At 40.1% G+C, this 15,543-nt stretch overlaps 1 protein-coding gene across 2 annotated transcripts in view; it reads left to right on the forward strand.

Moving 5' to 3' along the window:
• RELN (reelin) overlaps positions 1-15,543 on the forward strand; it is a 282,225-nt gene that overhangs the window by 225,445 nt on the left and 41,237 nt on the right. For both annotated transcript variants that reach the window (XM_059847390.1, XM_059847391.1), the window contains exons 32-41: positions 1,899-2,057; positions 4,002-4,190; positions 4,448-4,721; positions 6,027-6,167; positions 6,260-6,437; positions 7,826-7,910; positions 10,514-10,696; positions 12,053-12,224; positions 12,304-12,406; positions 14,824-15,053. In XM_059847390.1, coding sequence (XP_059703373.1) covers positions 1,899-2,057; positions 4,002-4,190; positions 4,448-4,721; positions 6,027-6,167; positions 6,260-6,437; positions 7,826-7,910; positions 10,514-10,696; positions 12,053-12,224; positions 12,304-12,406; positions 14,824-15,053 — 1,714 coding nt within the window. The remainder of the gene's footprint in view (positions 1-1,898; positions 2,058-4,001; positions 4,191-4,447; positions 4,722-6,026; positions 6,168-6,259; positions 6,438-7,825; positions 7,911-10,513; positions 10,697-12,052; positions 12,225-12,303; positions 12,407-14,823; positions 15,054-15,543) is intronic.

The raw sequence follows: 15,543 nt of genomic DNA on the forward strand, positions 1-15,543 counted from the left end.
AAGCAAGGTGTAATAGCTTGTATTAAACTATTTGATAGTGTTGTAAAACAGGTAAATTTATGAGTCCACAGGACTTTTCATAAGGTCTGAAATAAAAGGAATGAAATTCAAGTTCAGGATAAAGTGGGCAAACTCCATTTCTGACCTGAAGAAGAGGTCTGTACCTGAGAACTTGTTCATCTTCTCAACTACACCAGTGGGTCAAATAAAAAATTGCCTTCCAAAACAACCTTATATATGATTTACCCAAAACACAAGATCATAAAGTTGTAACTGAAAATTTATTTAGTCTGAATAAATTCATTTCTCCAAGATGTCTCCTCACTTATTTGATCCACATGCTTAAAGTTACTGTGGACTGATACTTGTGTTTGGGAAGAATCAGCATTCTGGGAGCAATTCCCATGTAAAGTGGTCTAGTTGCATGTAGTCAGACCACTGACATGAGAGATGTGAAAATTTAAATTTCCTCTCAGTATAAAGCATTTAATATCAGTGAATTGTTTCCTGATATTTGGCATTTACATTGACTCACTCACTGAGGAAAGCTGTCTTCTTGCAGCACAGGTTACACCTAGGGGTTGATTCTACACTCATTTGCACCAATATAAAACACCAAAAAAAAAATCTGTTATCTTTGAACATATACCAATATAAAAGAGTTTTAAGAGAAGAAATATATATAAGGGTGCTTCTTTCTTGACTTATGGTTTTGGTGAGCTCTGCTGGGCTTCTGTTGTGTCCTAGTATTTGCCATACTGTATGCATGATACAAAGACTATCTTAAATTTTCTAAATATTATGATAATTAATTTCCAAGGATGCTGTGAGCTTGCATACATAGCAGGAGGATTGTAATCCCAGCTATCAGAATTATAACTTAATTTTTCACACAAACTGCAAGGATACCCAACATGAAATAAATACTGTGTTAAAGAAAATCACATTGTTCCTATCATTTCTGTGGTATGATCATTAACTTCCCTGAGGGTGTAAAAGATTTGATCCTTCGAGTATGGTGAAAACAGTGAAGATAGTATATGGCAGCTGGTGACCCTGGTCACCTTTGTCAGGACCCAGGACATTCCTCTGGCTGCCCTGGGTGATTCAAGACCCTGGCAAGGGGCTCAGAGACCTTGGCACGGAGTGAAAAACACCTGTGCCTTCAATTTTAGCCTTAACTTTAAAAAAAAGTACCAACTTTGTGTGAAGATTGACAAGCCACAAGAGTTGGAGTAGAATGATAATTAATACAATGATAGTTAATTTGTCACAGGGTGAAAAAGTAGAACTTTGGGGTTTTAGAATGGGGGTTCAAGAGGCAAGATGGAGGAATCTGGGTGTGTCCTGTCCTTCTTCTCCTTCTTCTTGTCCTCCATCTTCTGCTGGATTTGTGGCACTTTTTAGTTTTAGTGATTGGTTTAGAGTAGAGACAGACTGTCTAATAACATAGGGGATAGGTACTGGAAAATTATTGTTAAAAAAGTACACATAGATCGTAGTATAAAAAGTTAACACCACCCCAAGGGTGGGCAGTGTGCCACAACCTGACCTGCTGGACAGATCTCAGCAGGTCAGAGAAGGAATGTAATAGACAAGAGAAAATAAACAACCTTGAAAAGCAGAACTGGCGAATCTCGACTTCTTCTTCTGTCATGGGGCTGGGAAAAAAAGCCTTTCTAATACCTCAGGGTCATCTCAACCACAGAAACCTGAGACCTTTGCAGTAGGAGGACTTTGTGCAGAAAAAGCTCCTCGACCAGGAGTTGCCTAAAGGATGGGGCACATGTCACATGCCTGGGTGCGAGGTGGGAGTTGGCAACTCCAGAGCAAGGGTGAACTGCCCCCTCTTTGCTCTGCACAGTCTCACTAACTGGTCTTCCTCATTTTAAATCCAGGACTTGTTGTTCAGTACACAAATGACAACGGCATCACCTGGAGTTTGCTGCGGGAGCTGGACTTCATGTCATACCTGGAGCCCCAGGTGGTCTCCATTGACTTACCCCGGGAGGCCAAGACCCCTGCCACCGCCTTCCGCTGGTGGCAGCCACAACATGGTAAGCAAGGCCATCCCAAAATCTCATTGAGCAGCTTGTCAGTGCTACTCAGTATAGATATGTTGTGCAGAAACCTCAGCTCGTGAAAAACACAGTATTTTGAACAGTTGAATGTTGCAAGAGCATATTTGGGCTTTCATGAGTCACACTGTGGCCATGGTTTTCTTTTATATCACCAAACTGATGAGTGGGCTTAAGAGTAAAATTGTTTAAGAGCTAAGTTTAAACCAAAGATGCTGAGATGACAGGAGGGAGGAGGAAGAAAAAATTACATTAAAAAAATAAAAGCCTAAATAAGATTAAAGTTTTTATCTGAATGTACAGTGACCTGGGATGCCAAATGGCTAACACTCTTTGTCTCATTTTTTTCTCTGCTGTGGAAGTGTAGGCATAACTTGGCCTTGAATCTGCCTACCTGGTGGCTCCCATCTTACTATTTTAATATCTCCACATTCCAGAACAGGACCCCCTCCTCCCACCATTTCTAGTGTCCAGGAGCCCGGCTCCCCTGCTGGGAGGGAGAGAATGTAAAACTGCTCAGCCACTTCCCACATCCTCAGCTGAAAGTTAAACCCTGGTGCTGACTGATTCCTACAGCCACTGTGAGAGCTCCCACCTCACATGGGGGCACATTACCACTACTAAAAGGGTCCTGATTAAGTCTGACCTTTGCACAAGACAGCAGCCCCTGGATCTGCAGGAAATATAAGTCAATATTCAGAAATATAGCAAAGTACATTTCAACAGAAATTCCCTGAGGAGCAAAGCACATAGCTTATATTCAGGTGATTACGCTATGCAGCTTCTTAGACATCATTTATCATTTTGATGCCTGATTTTATTCATATATTTTCTTGTATGTTCTGGACTTAATTGTCCTCACTAGGTAAGAGAATAGACAAGAGAAGAGGGATGTGATTTAGTTAAGAAGACAGTTCCTTTAGTTAAAAGTGCAAAGCAATGACTGGTGCACCACAGACCATCATTCTGTGATGATCATTTGCATTGATGTGTGGTGCAATGTCCAACCTGTTGCTTCCTATACTTTCACTGGTGGCACCTGGATGACATCTGTCCCTGCTGAGGGTCATCACTCTTAAGACCACTGATATCAGCCTTGTGGCGCCCAGTATAAGAAAGGTTTTATGACTGGAAGTTGAAATATCACCTTCCACACCAGCACCTGCAGGTGAGAACCACTTCTGGTCAGAGATGTTAGTTCCTTCATGGACTATCCTCTCTCTGCCACTCCTCAGTGCAGAGTGGCTCTATCAGCCATGACCCACGCTCCTCTTGGTGGCAAGGCAAAAGTCCTGGCATGTTGCTGCAAGCTTGCAATTTATTGTAAAGGCTTTCCTTGCTCTCCTGTGAGGGCAGCAGTTGTGCAGTAAGAGGTTCTTTTCAGCATGCCAGTAGAAAGGTGAATTGAAATGAAGGCTGAAGTGGGTTGGATATGATGAAAGTGAAAGGCCTGTAGGCTGGAGCAAGAGGAGAGAGATTTCCAGGAAGGAGAACAGCACTTCTCTAAATATTATCTCTATGCAGAGCCTTCAGCATTTTCCTTCATGTTCTATTCGCTTTCATACAAAAGCTATTTTGGGAACTAGGCAGAGGCCTTTCCAGTTTAGCTGTGGGGAATAGCAGGAAGGTTGTGATCCATAAAATGAAAATCCCCAATCTAGGGGCTCAGGGAGTATCTTATCCAAACAGAGGGAGAGCATATGATGGCAAAGGCACTGAAGCTAAAGAAATGAAGAGGGAAATACCTGTGTTTATCTGTAATAGAAACATGCTCTAGTGTCCAGGTGCATCCTTGAGCAATGTTTTAGTCTTGTTTAGCAGCACTCAGTCTGTGTGATTGAGCACTGCTCACTGAACACAGCATATGGGCATTAAAAACAACATACAGTCACTCCACTAACCTCTTTGCTCTGCTCTTTGTAGGGAAGCATTCAGCTCAGTGGGCTTTGGACGATGTGCTCATAGGGATGAATGACAGCTCTCAGACTGGCTTCCAGGATAAATTTGATGGAACTGTGGATTTACAAGCAAGCTGGTACAGAATACAAGGAGGTCAAGTAGACATTGACTGCCTGTCTATGGATACAGCTCTGATGTTCAGTGAAAACATTGGTATGTGTCATCAAACATTACTACATTTTGTATGAGTCTATTTTATAAATTACATTAAGATCAAGTTTTACAAGATGGGAGGTATAGACAAATCCAGTTATTTAGTAATCAGTAGGGAAGAGAAGGCTGGAAAAGGGTGAAGATAGGGGTATCAAATTTGAATGACAGTATTGAAAGCATATGCTGGGGGTACACTTTGTTGCTATTGTTGTATTTGTTGCCATTGTTGTATTTGTTGTTTTTCTCTCTTTTCTCAGGAAAACCTCGTTATGCTGAGACTTGGGACTTCCACGTATCAGCCTCCACGTTCTTGCAGTTTGAGCTGAGCATGGGTTGCAGCAAGCCATACAGCAATTCCCACAGCGTTCACCTGCAGTACTCCCTAAACAACGGGAGGGACTGGCACCTGGTGACAGAGGAGTGTGTCCCCCCAACCATCGGCTGTCAGCAGTACACCGAGAGCTCCATCTACACTTCAGAAAGATTCCAAAACTGGAAGAGAGTTACTGTCTACCTCCCACCCTCAACCAAGTGAGCACTGCTCTTCTGGCTATTTAGCATGACAAAGATTTTGCTGATCTAATTAGAGCAAACATCCTCCAGCTTGGGAATGTTCTGCATGTCTTTTAAATTTTTAAATGTGTGTTGTCACGCCACCAGAATTTTAAATTTCACTTCAAAATATTTCATCAGCTGTAATGTGAAGTGTAGGGACTTAAGGAAGTTACAACGTTGATGAATGAATTCTTAAGTATTGCCTATAATTCCTGACAGTAAGAACAAGAATGCTAAACCAGCTTTTCTAACACTTATGCAATAAGAAGCAAGAATAAATACCCTGATCCATCCTTTCCTACATTAGTGTTTTCTGTTATTGCACATTAAGTTGTCACCCAACATTCAGGCATGTTAGTCACAGCATTCAGCAAGTCAGAACATGTCACTGGATGTGCCACCTTCACCCTTCTGACCAGGAGGAGAGTTCTGCCAAGCTCCTCAGGATATCACAGGGCTGTAAATGGATGTGGCAGATGTGCTGGCATCCATCTCTCTAAATAAAACCATGCTCTAGTTTAGGAACAACAGGTAATGATGCTTGCCATTGTTCTGGGTAGTTCTGTAATTCTTCAGAGCACACTACACATTACCTCTGTACATTTCATCACCCAGAAAATACAGTGGTAAAAATGGACATACAGCAAATTAACTGGGCCTGGACTCCACATCTTGGTTTCCAATTCCACAGCTCGCTCCAGAGGGCCATACATCATCTTCCAAAGAATGTTTTTTCTCCAAAACACTTTCCTCATTTGAGGATAACAAGGCAGTCAGCAGTGACAGCATTGTGTTTGCATGTGCATATTTGTACGTATATATTCATACATTCTTATATATACATATACAATGAACATATATAACCATTGTTTTTCTCTTTACACAACACAGTATAAATGAACTTTCATAACTTCTTACCTTACTGATGCAATTTTATCGTTTCCATTCTGCTAACAACACATGGAGCTGTCAAATGCTAATGGTACTAATTTCTGCTCAGCCACTTTGTTGATCAGCAAGTGTCTCAGCAATGTTCTTTCTTGGTCATCACTTTGAGCACCTTTCTTTAGAATGTGCTGGAATTTTGCCTAAAAGACTAACCTGAGAAATTTAAACTCCCAGTTTCCAGTTTAAACTTCCAGTTAGAATATGAATCTTTTCAAAATAAGTGGGCCATGCTTATTAATCTGCTTTTCTTTGGAAGTCTGTGGGATTTTCTTTAGTGGATCTTTGTGGATCAGAATTTGGAATCCTGAACTACATTTCCTTTGTTTTTAACAGCTCCCCCAGAACACGTTTCAGGTGGATTCAGTACAACTATGCCTCTGGAGTAGATTCTTGGGCCATTGATAATGTGGTCCTGGCTACAGGATGCCCCTGGATGTGCTCAGGGCACGGCATCTGTGATTCAGGCCATTGCATGTGAGTGGAAAACTGCTTAAGCTGCTTCATAGAGAGGATGTGTTTTATCCAGGCCAGATGGATAATACCTTTTCTTCCCAATGTGTTGCTAGGTGTGACAGAGGGTTTGGAGGTCCTTACTGTGTCCCTGTCCTTCCTCTGCCATCTGTCCTGAAGGATGATTTCAATGGTAACTTGCATCCAGACCTTTGGCCTGAAGTCTACGGTGCTGAGAGGGGAAACCTGAATGGTGACACCATCAAGTCTGGAACAGCTCTCATTTTCAAAGGGGTCAGAGATTACTTACATTGAAAAAAAAACCTAATGAAAACCAGTAAAATAAAAAACAGAAAGTAAATTTTCTCTTGTTAGCCCCATAGGTTTATATTGAAGTCTTTTGCCTAGAATTTGACATTTTCATTTTTTTTGTCTTTCCCTACCCTAAACATGCACCATGTTTTCCACAGTTGTTTTTTTATGAACAAACGGATTTCATCTCTTGGTTGTGTATTATTTTGTTTGTGGTATAAACTCCTCCTTGACCACCAGAGAAAAAGAATGAGATTCTTGAGGTGAACTATTTGGAAATATGGTACACATTACAATCATCTTGATGTGTCCTAATTGGCCTTTTAGTATTTTGAATAATGCAAATTAGTCAGGGCAGTAGTCTGTGTAATCTATGTTTATGTAGTTTGCCTGTATTTTACTCAATTCTATATTTTTTATGTCTTCTAGTTCTTTAAAGACTTATTTTTGTTGACTGCAGGTTTCAAAAGGCCAGGAAATATATTTTCTGAATTTTTCTGTTCTTAACAAAATGAATCACAGACTTTTGTTCACAAGCACACAAATTCTCAGCTCACACAAGTTTTCATTTGACACTGTGAACTCAGATGCCCCCCAGAAAGAGAAGTTAAATGTTTGGTGTACAAATTAATTCCTCGAAGTATTTATTTGCAAAAGCTTGACTCCAGTTCAACCTCTTTAGATTATTTAAATCCCAAATCACAAGATGTGAGTTGTCTAAAATTTGCATTGCTTGTTCCTGCAGATTGTTCCCCTGGGGGAATGGGTCTGAGAAAGAGGGAAGCTCTGAGAGGTGGTTTTTGCCAGATCTCTGCAGAACAGGGGCTGGCTCTGGCCCCAGGATCCACCCAACAGCGAGCTCATCAGTTGAGCTGGACAGGCACTCAGGGTCCCTAAGAGGTTTCCTGTGTGTTCCCTTTCCTTACAGGTCAACAGGCTGCCCCAGAAGAGGATATTTATACAAAATATGTTTTGAGATATGGAAAAGAACTACAAGAGAGGACTGTCCCTGCCTGGAAATTAGGGTGCTTGGCAACTGTACAGTTTGCACAAAAAATGAGTGCAGTAGCTTGGACTCAATGTCTAAGTCAGTGCTGGCAGATCCAGTCACACCCCAGGGGTTCAGAGCATGAACTGAATGAGCTGTAACTGTGCCTGTTCCTGACCATGCAGTTGTACCTCTGTCATATCTTGGCTCACTTTACCAAGGCTGTCACTGTCCCCATTTTCTGCCTGGGAAAAGGTGTGGTACAGAGAGTTTCCCCTCTTGCTGCCACCAGCAGGCAGAAGCAGACAACAGCCAAGCAACAATAAGCTGCAGAACACAATAATGGGAATTGATATTCACATTGCATATTCTGTATTTGCAGGAAGGACTGAGAATGCTTGTGTCAAGAGATCTAGACTGCACTAATACAGTGTACATCCAGTTTTCATTCAAATTTATTGCCAAAGGTAAGTTCCCCATTGATTTACTATTGCTTCTCTAGCTTTATTAGTACATAACAACACAGAAAAGAATACAGATTGATATTTTCAACTTCAGTGTATGGTAGTGATCAACAGTTTATGGTGGATTATATGGGAGCTTGTTTGAAATTTTGCATCATCCCTACCTTGCTCCCATCCTACATGGCTGCCTGTGCTGTTCCTAAGGAAAAAGTGGACTGTAGTATCACCAAAAATAGCACAGCTAGTAAAGTCTTTGAGCAGAAAAGAAACAAAAGAGCTCAAGGTTTTGTAGAGATTTCCCAATATGTTGGGAAAAAATTATTTGTCCAATTTTTCTATGTAATAAAATTGTGCCTACAGTAAATTACTTAAGGGACTAATAGTAAACTACAGTGTTTTTCATTTTCTAGCTTCAGTCCACTGCATTAAAATCTCTTACCATTTGACTGCCTAGCTGGTAACTTAGAGATAATTGAAACTCCATAATTCTATTTAATTGATATAAAGAATAGTCAGACTTTGCAAGACAAGTTTTACACATAGTTCTAAATAACCTGTGACAGTTCCTCCAGTACAAGGACTTTTAAGCCAATGATTCAATCTTACCCTGCTCCAAGGCCCTGCCATCCTTGGCTTTAAAAAATAATTATATCCAAGTCTGGAATGACATGATGGAGAACCACTAAACTGCTTGAAGATTTGAGCCACTCCCATGCAATTTCAGAAGTTTTCCCCAAATTTTCTGATAGAATTGGCGCTTCCGGGCTGAGCTCTGAATGTTGAAAAACTCCTCTCACTCTGATGTAAGGAAGATGTCCATAGTTTCTGTGTAAGCTCAGTGCTCTGGGACTGGACCCTAATTGACTCAACATTTACCAACAGCTTGAAAATAGTTTGGAACCTCCTTTTTCTTCCTAAATAAGTGTCTTAGCCAAATCTGTGTGTGGATGAGTGAAAATATAGCTCTTTGTGACTTATTATTGATTTTCTTTAATGGGCATTTAATCATATATATTGGGCTATTTTTTACTGGGTTTAGTACTTTATCAAAAAGAGAGAAAACTGTAACAGCCAAAAACATAACATACCCCAAAATGATAACATGCCAAATACTTCATGTTTATAAGTGAAGTCTTTGTGAAGACTTCTTTTACAAAATTATGCCTTGGTAATATTTCTTCATATGATCATTGAAAAAAATATTTAAAAATAAATTGAGTAAAAATATTGCTCTGAAGGCAGTAGTAGCCAAAGGCTCAAGCCTGGATTTTGACACTTGACCCACAAGGAGTAAGACCATGAAACCCCAGGAGAAATCACTCCTTGTTGAATCTGTATTACTTGTTAGCCCTACTGCTGTATCCAGGACTTAGTCCCAGCAAGTTCTCCAATGCTGAATACAAATTGATATAGCTGGGCATATCTTTTAACTGTCAGTGTTAAAATCAGTGTGTTGTTTATTGTTAATTGCCACAGATAAGCTGAAATCAGCTCCTGACTGCAAACAGCTCTTCCCTGCTCTGCTCCACTGCCTGTGGTTGAATACTGAGCAGAGGGGAGCAGGAGCATCTGCACCAGGCACTTTGCTTTCAGCAAATGTGGTTCATTTAACATGGGAAACGTGGGAAAACTTGCACAGTAACACACAGTGAGTCAGGGATGAAGAAGCTGTTCCTTAGTCCTTTCCTTCTGCTGGTTCCTGACTGAGTTTTTGGGGATATGCTATCACTGTTCCACACCACGAAGGGAGCAGAGAGTGTAAATTTGTCTGAGTGAGACCTCAGTTCAGAGATGCCATCACTTGGACACTGGTATTCCTGGAAAGCAAGTTAGGCACAGGCCAAATACAGGCTGGGGGCTGAGCTTGTGTATGGAAACCAGCATCAAAAATGAGTGTTGGGCTCTAATTAGCATGTGTTAATAACTAGGGCTGTAAAGAGCTTTTGTTTCTTACTCTTTAAAGCTCAAAGTAAAAAAATAGGAGGAGCTGGTAGTTAGAAAATGCAAATTTTACTGTCAGTTCCACTGACCTTTAGGGCCGTTTAAAGCACAGAATATTGCTTTGTTGTTGTTAAAACATGCTAGTAAATATCCTCAGTGCTTTCCATCAATTATGTTATTTTTGGGCATGAATATCCCAGTGTCTGCAGTGAGAGCCGTAGACTCATAAATTTATGAGGATAGAGACTGAGTCTTTATCTGTGGGTGCTACAGATGGTGATGATAATGTCTCGTAGCTGGACAAAACAAGCAAATAAACACTGTATTACTGGAATATGTTTGTAGTAGAAGGAGCTGGTGTGTTCTAATCTCAAAAAGTGTAACACTGAGATAGCTTCTTCTCTAAGTAATTAACTATGGTTGTTAAGGTATAATGAACAGTAGTGTAAATTTAGGCCCTATTTCATTTGCATTTTGCAGACCAACAAGCAGGGGAAAGCACAGAAAGTCACATGTACAATGTGTACATAACATCTCAATACCTTAAGCTGCTGTTAAAGGAAGACCATACTTTGTAGTGGGTGTCAGAGCAACATATATTCATTTATACTTGCTTGAACTTACTGGATTTCAATGAACATAAATCCATGTCCTTTATGCTCCAGGCACCCCTGAGAGGTCTCATTCCATCCTGCTGCAATATTCTGTCAATGGTGGCATCACTTGGCACCTGATAGATGAGTTTTACTTCACCCAGACTACAGATGTGCTCTTTATCAACGTCCCTCTGCCCTACGCAGCCCAAAGCAACGCGACGCGCTTCAGGCTCTGGCAGCCCTACAACAATGGTGAGGAAAAGACACCCCTGGGAGTCCAGGTCCATGCTTGCACTGCTCAGCCTCTCTAAGAGAGTGCACTTCTTGAACTGAACAATTATAAAGACTCTTAAATGATGGGGCTTTTGTGTTTGAACTCCTTCAATTGGAATTACTGCAGGATTATGTTTACTGTTCTTAAAAATGTGGTTGAATTCTTTAAAGTGAAGTACCTTCACATGATATCCCTGGACTGTGTGCAGAAAAGCATCAGCTTTGGCCCTGGAGGGAGAGGGAGATCAAGAAACACCAATAAAGTTAACTTCACTCAGGTTCTTCTCATTATTTTTAATGGGCATGATTCTCACTCACACTGAGGCCCCATTAGGATGCTCCAATTATACAAAAGTGTCCCAAGTGTAAATGGGAACTGGGCCTACCTTACTCAGAATTAACTAGGCATTAAAAACCCATTTAGAAAGAGTATGTAGTGAGTAGTTAATCTTTTGATTAAATTGTAAAGGACTGGAAAACCACAAGAGGAACACAGTTCATTCCTCCTGATTACAGGAGATGTGCCAGCTGAAGGACGCTCTTCTCTGCTCTCAGTTACTCTCAGCATAGTTTCAAGCAGAAACTGACATTAACAGCTCTAAAGAATTCCAGCAGTCATTTAGACATGGTGATTCAGCAACAGTTTATTCCATGTAGGCAAATTCCTAGCACGCCCCTAACAAAAAAAAAGCAAATTCAAATCTGGTCCTGATTTCAGTTCATTCTTCTGACGTGTCCTGCCTAAAACAATTATCTAAACTTTTCTCTGATGAACTCAAACACTTTTAGATAAATGAAAAAACGCTACACTGAAGATCTGTCAATTTAATCCTTCCTCTTCAGTTTGAGAATACCAATTTTCTGACATATATGAATACATAATCCATTGGAGAGAAGGAGTTTCAGAGTTTCTTTCTCTATGGGAGAACTTCTCCCAGGCAGAAACAAGCTGCTGAGTGCAAGGATGTAGAATGAAATTGCACTTTCAGGCTGCTTTGATTCTGTAGCAACTACTCATTTAGATGATTCTTAGTTGAAGAAGACAATGACAAGAATTTCAAAGTAAATATTATTTAAATAGAAGATAATTATTCAACACCCATTGCTTTTCACTCTTTGTTTTGCTGTGACTTCTATAAATTATAGGGAATAAAAGTTAATTCCTTAAGGTCAAGCTGGAAAGCAGTATAGAAACTATTTTCATGGAAAGTGAAAATAGTGATCCCATACTTTTAGCACCCTCCTCTTCACATAATCCATAAATACTGGCTGCTGTTCTTCTCTCTAATAATATTAGTTTAGGTCTTAATGGGAATATTTCCATTTCCTTTGTAGGTAAAAAAGAAGAAATCTGGATTATTGATGACTTCATTATTGATGGAAATAACCTGAAGAATCCCATTATCCTTTTGGATACCTTTGACTTTGGTCCTAAAGAGGACAACTGGTTTTTCTATCCTGGTGGAAACATTGGGCTGTATTGCCCATATTCATCTAAAAGAGCTCCGTAAGATTCTCTCAGCAATACAAGAGAAAGAAGTGACTTTGTAAAGCCAGTCTAAAGCCCTCCTCTCCTTGATTTTCAGGGAAGAAGATTCAGCTATGGTGTTTGTTTCAAATGAAGTTGGAGAGCACTCCATTACCACAAGGGACCTGAGTGTGAATGAAAATACTATCATCCAGTTTGAGGTACTTGTCCTCAGAAAGTTATTTTGCCTTTTGCTTCTTGTTCTTCTATATTCTGCCCTGGTGAATTTTCCCAGTTGCTCTGATTGCCAAAGAGAGAAACCTGTCCAATTTCCTCTCTAATTGATTTGACATTACTCTTCCTCATGTGAATGTATCATGATGCTTTTAATACATAGATAAGGGAAATTTCTGCCTCAAAGTCTTCTACTTTCTTGCCTAAATTGCTACTTGGTCCATGCCTGTATACTTGCACTGATAGCATTAAAGTCCATGTCCTGTGCATTGGAGAGTCACAACTGCAGGCAAGAGGACAAGCAAAAAATAGTGAGAGTCCAAATTGCCACTTGACAGCCTGCTCCAGGTAAGAGTGCAGCATTTCCACAAGCTCACCAGTGGAGAGCTACAACTTCATCTGTGACAGTAGAAAACAATTTTTCCTGCCTGCTGGCTTAACTCTTGTACTCTCAGAGACAAGCTTCTGCTTTCCTTTTGCTTCTGCTCACATCATAGCTGCTCTAGATGAAGCTGGATTTTGGCTACTGTGGCCTGAAGTCATCCCATTTTAGGGAGTTAAAGAAAGTTCATGAATAAGGAGCATATTTTTGTGTTTCATATAGTCAGTGGAAACAGGTACCCCAGTGACAACACAGAGCCCAAACTAAACTGTGTTTCTGACTTGTCCTGGAATCCAAACTGGGCATTGCCTGGGGCAGCTATTGATGGGAGTAACCAGTTAGTATTTAATAGTTTAGAGAGGTCATTATATTGTCATTAGGAAACTGGAAAATAATCTGGCACACAAATTGCCATGCCACAGTTACCAGCCTGCTTTTAACAACAATGTGGCATGTTGTTGCATTAATATGAGCTACATAATAATCAGCAAATGATAAGAGTTTATAAAAATTACTAAAATGATACTAAGGGTTTTCCAAGAAAATTAGGTTTAGCTGTGTACTCATGCACTCTTCAATTTGTCATGCAACTAATTCATAAATTATTAAATGCAAGCCATTTCCTCTTTTAAAATATAGATTACAGCCTGTAGAACAAAAATGTTTGAGGTGACTTTAAGATATTCATAAGTGTTGATAGCATTAACTCATAAAATCTACATGTTTACTTCCATATGTGGTAAGAACATCATTTTCAGCTCACGTTTTTGAGAACATTAGTGTAAATGAAGGAGTTATGCATAATGCAGTAGTTTCTCTCTGTGTCTCAAGAGTCAAAATCTATATTGGGTCAAGCATCTCTCTAAGCTTCCAGATGAGTAGACAACCCTTCTAGTCAAATGTAGGTTGATGGGACTCATGTGCACTGAAGAGTGATGAAGGAAATTCAGTGCAGGATACACTTTCAACATTCATGCACAGTTCTAAGCATTACTGTGTTTTAGAAACAAATAGATTTTCTTAACAGCATGCTACAAAGACACTTTTTTTTTGCTAAAAGATATATAAAAATATTAAAATGTTACATGGTTTTAATGCAGGCTTTGTATTTCATCAGCAATTTGTTTTTATTTGTTGAGTGCTAAGTACAGTACATCCTATTTTATATGACAGTCATTCTGTAAAGAACTAATTTGTCTTCTTTTACAAAAAAAAAAAAATGAAATTATAAGAAGATCTAAATATCAGTGTAATAGGAAAACAAACTAACTTGCACTGATTGTCTCAGATTCTGTAATAAACAGTCCATATTTTTTCAGTAGTAGAACTGGTTTTGGTGTCCTGCCTTTTCCACTGTTCTTTATATCAGGAATCTTGTGAGCATACCCTGAGAAATCTGACACTGCCAAACTAGGACACTGAATCTAAATCCAGTCCAGCTATGATGCTCTAGGGTTTTGCCATTATACATGAACAAATAGGTAGTGAGTGTGAAAGCTGAATATATTAAGGTGATAAGCTCTTTTTTTTATATGTAACATAAAAGAGGATCATAGTGCAGCTTAGCAATTAACAGCTCAGTGTTAACAAAAAGTTAATGTTGCACTTTTTAATATTTCTGCTTTTAATAATGCACATTTTCTTGATGCTGTGATTACTTCAGTACTTGCCAGAGGACTGCAAGAGCTGGTGCATTTACTCCAGCAATGTTAGCAGCTCTCCTTTGGGATTTGCCCAATTAACTTCACAGTTTTCTCTAGGTAGAAGTTGTTGGGGAATTTCTTATCACATTCATTTTTATCATAACTCATGGTGTGATGTACTCCTGGACAGGAGAGCAATGTGCTCTGTTCCTGTTCATGTGCATGTCCTGAGTGCATCATCCCTTTGTTAAGTGGGTTCCCAAATCACCATTTTCCTGGACTAAACAAATACCATACCCAATGGGGGAGGCTGAAGAATGATTGGGAGTCCCACAATCTGCCCTGTGTCACCTTCTGTGTTTGATGCCTTGGCCCCCAGATCAATATTGGCTGCACCACTGACAGCTCCTCTGCTGACCCAGTGAAGTTGGAGTTCTCACGAGACCTGGGGGCCACCTGGCACCTGCTGCTGCCCTTGTGCTACAGCAGCAGCAGCCACCTCAGCTCCCTCTGCTCCACTGAGCATCACCCCAGCAGCACTTACTATGCAGGCACTACCCAGGGCTGGAGGAGGGAGGTCATTCACTTTGGAAAACTGCACCTCTGTGGGTAAGTGTCCACTTCTGTTCCTGCCCAGCTGCTGGTTGCTTTGCTTTTATTTCTGTTTTTCACCCAGCACAAGGGTGTTGCATAAGAACTGTGGCACTAGAGCAGACCAAATGACCAATTTTTCTCTGCTTTTTGCCCTGAATCTTAGCTAGTGTTCATGTGATTCCCCAAATCATATTGTGCCTAATGCTGATGTAGAATAATCACAGGTAACTTCTATTACCTTCTATTTAATTAGTGATAATTCAATAGAAGGCAGTTGCTTGTTGAAATTAATGCAAAACTGACTGATCTTAGTGTGCTCTGAGTGCTCTTTACAGAACTGCATCAGCCATTTGAATTCACTGATGATATTCTTGCATGAAATTGGAGCTTCATAAGAAAATGCAGTAAAATGTGAGCTAGCGTAAGCTTGATTCCACTTCAGTATGAAGAAATGGTCTGATCTAAATAATGTCTCAGTCAATCAGGCTGGATGATAACACAGCAT

The sequence above is a fragment of the Haemorhous mexicanus genome, chromosome 5, assembly GCF_027477595.1.
Source record: "Haemorhous mexicanus isolate bHaeMex1 chromosome 5, bHaeMex1.pri, whole genome shotgun sequence".
In the NCBI taxonomy this organism is placed as follows: domain Eukaryota; kingdom Metazoa; phylum Chordata; class Aves; order Passeriformes; family Fringillidae; genus Haemorhous; species Haemorhous mexicanus.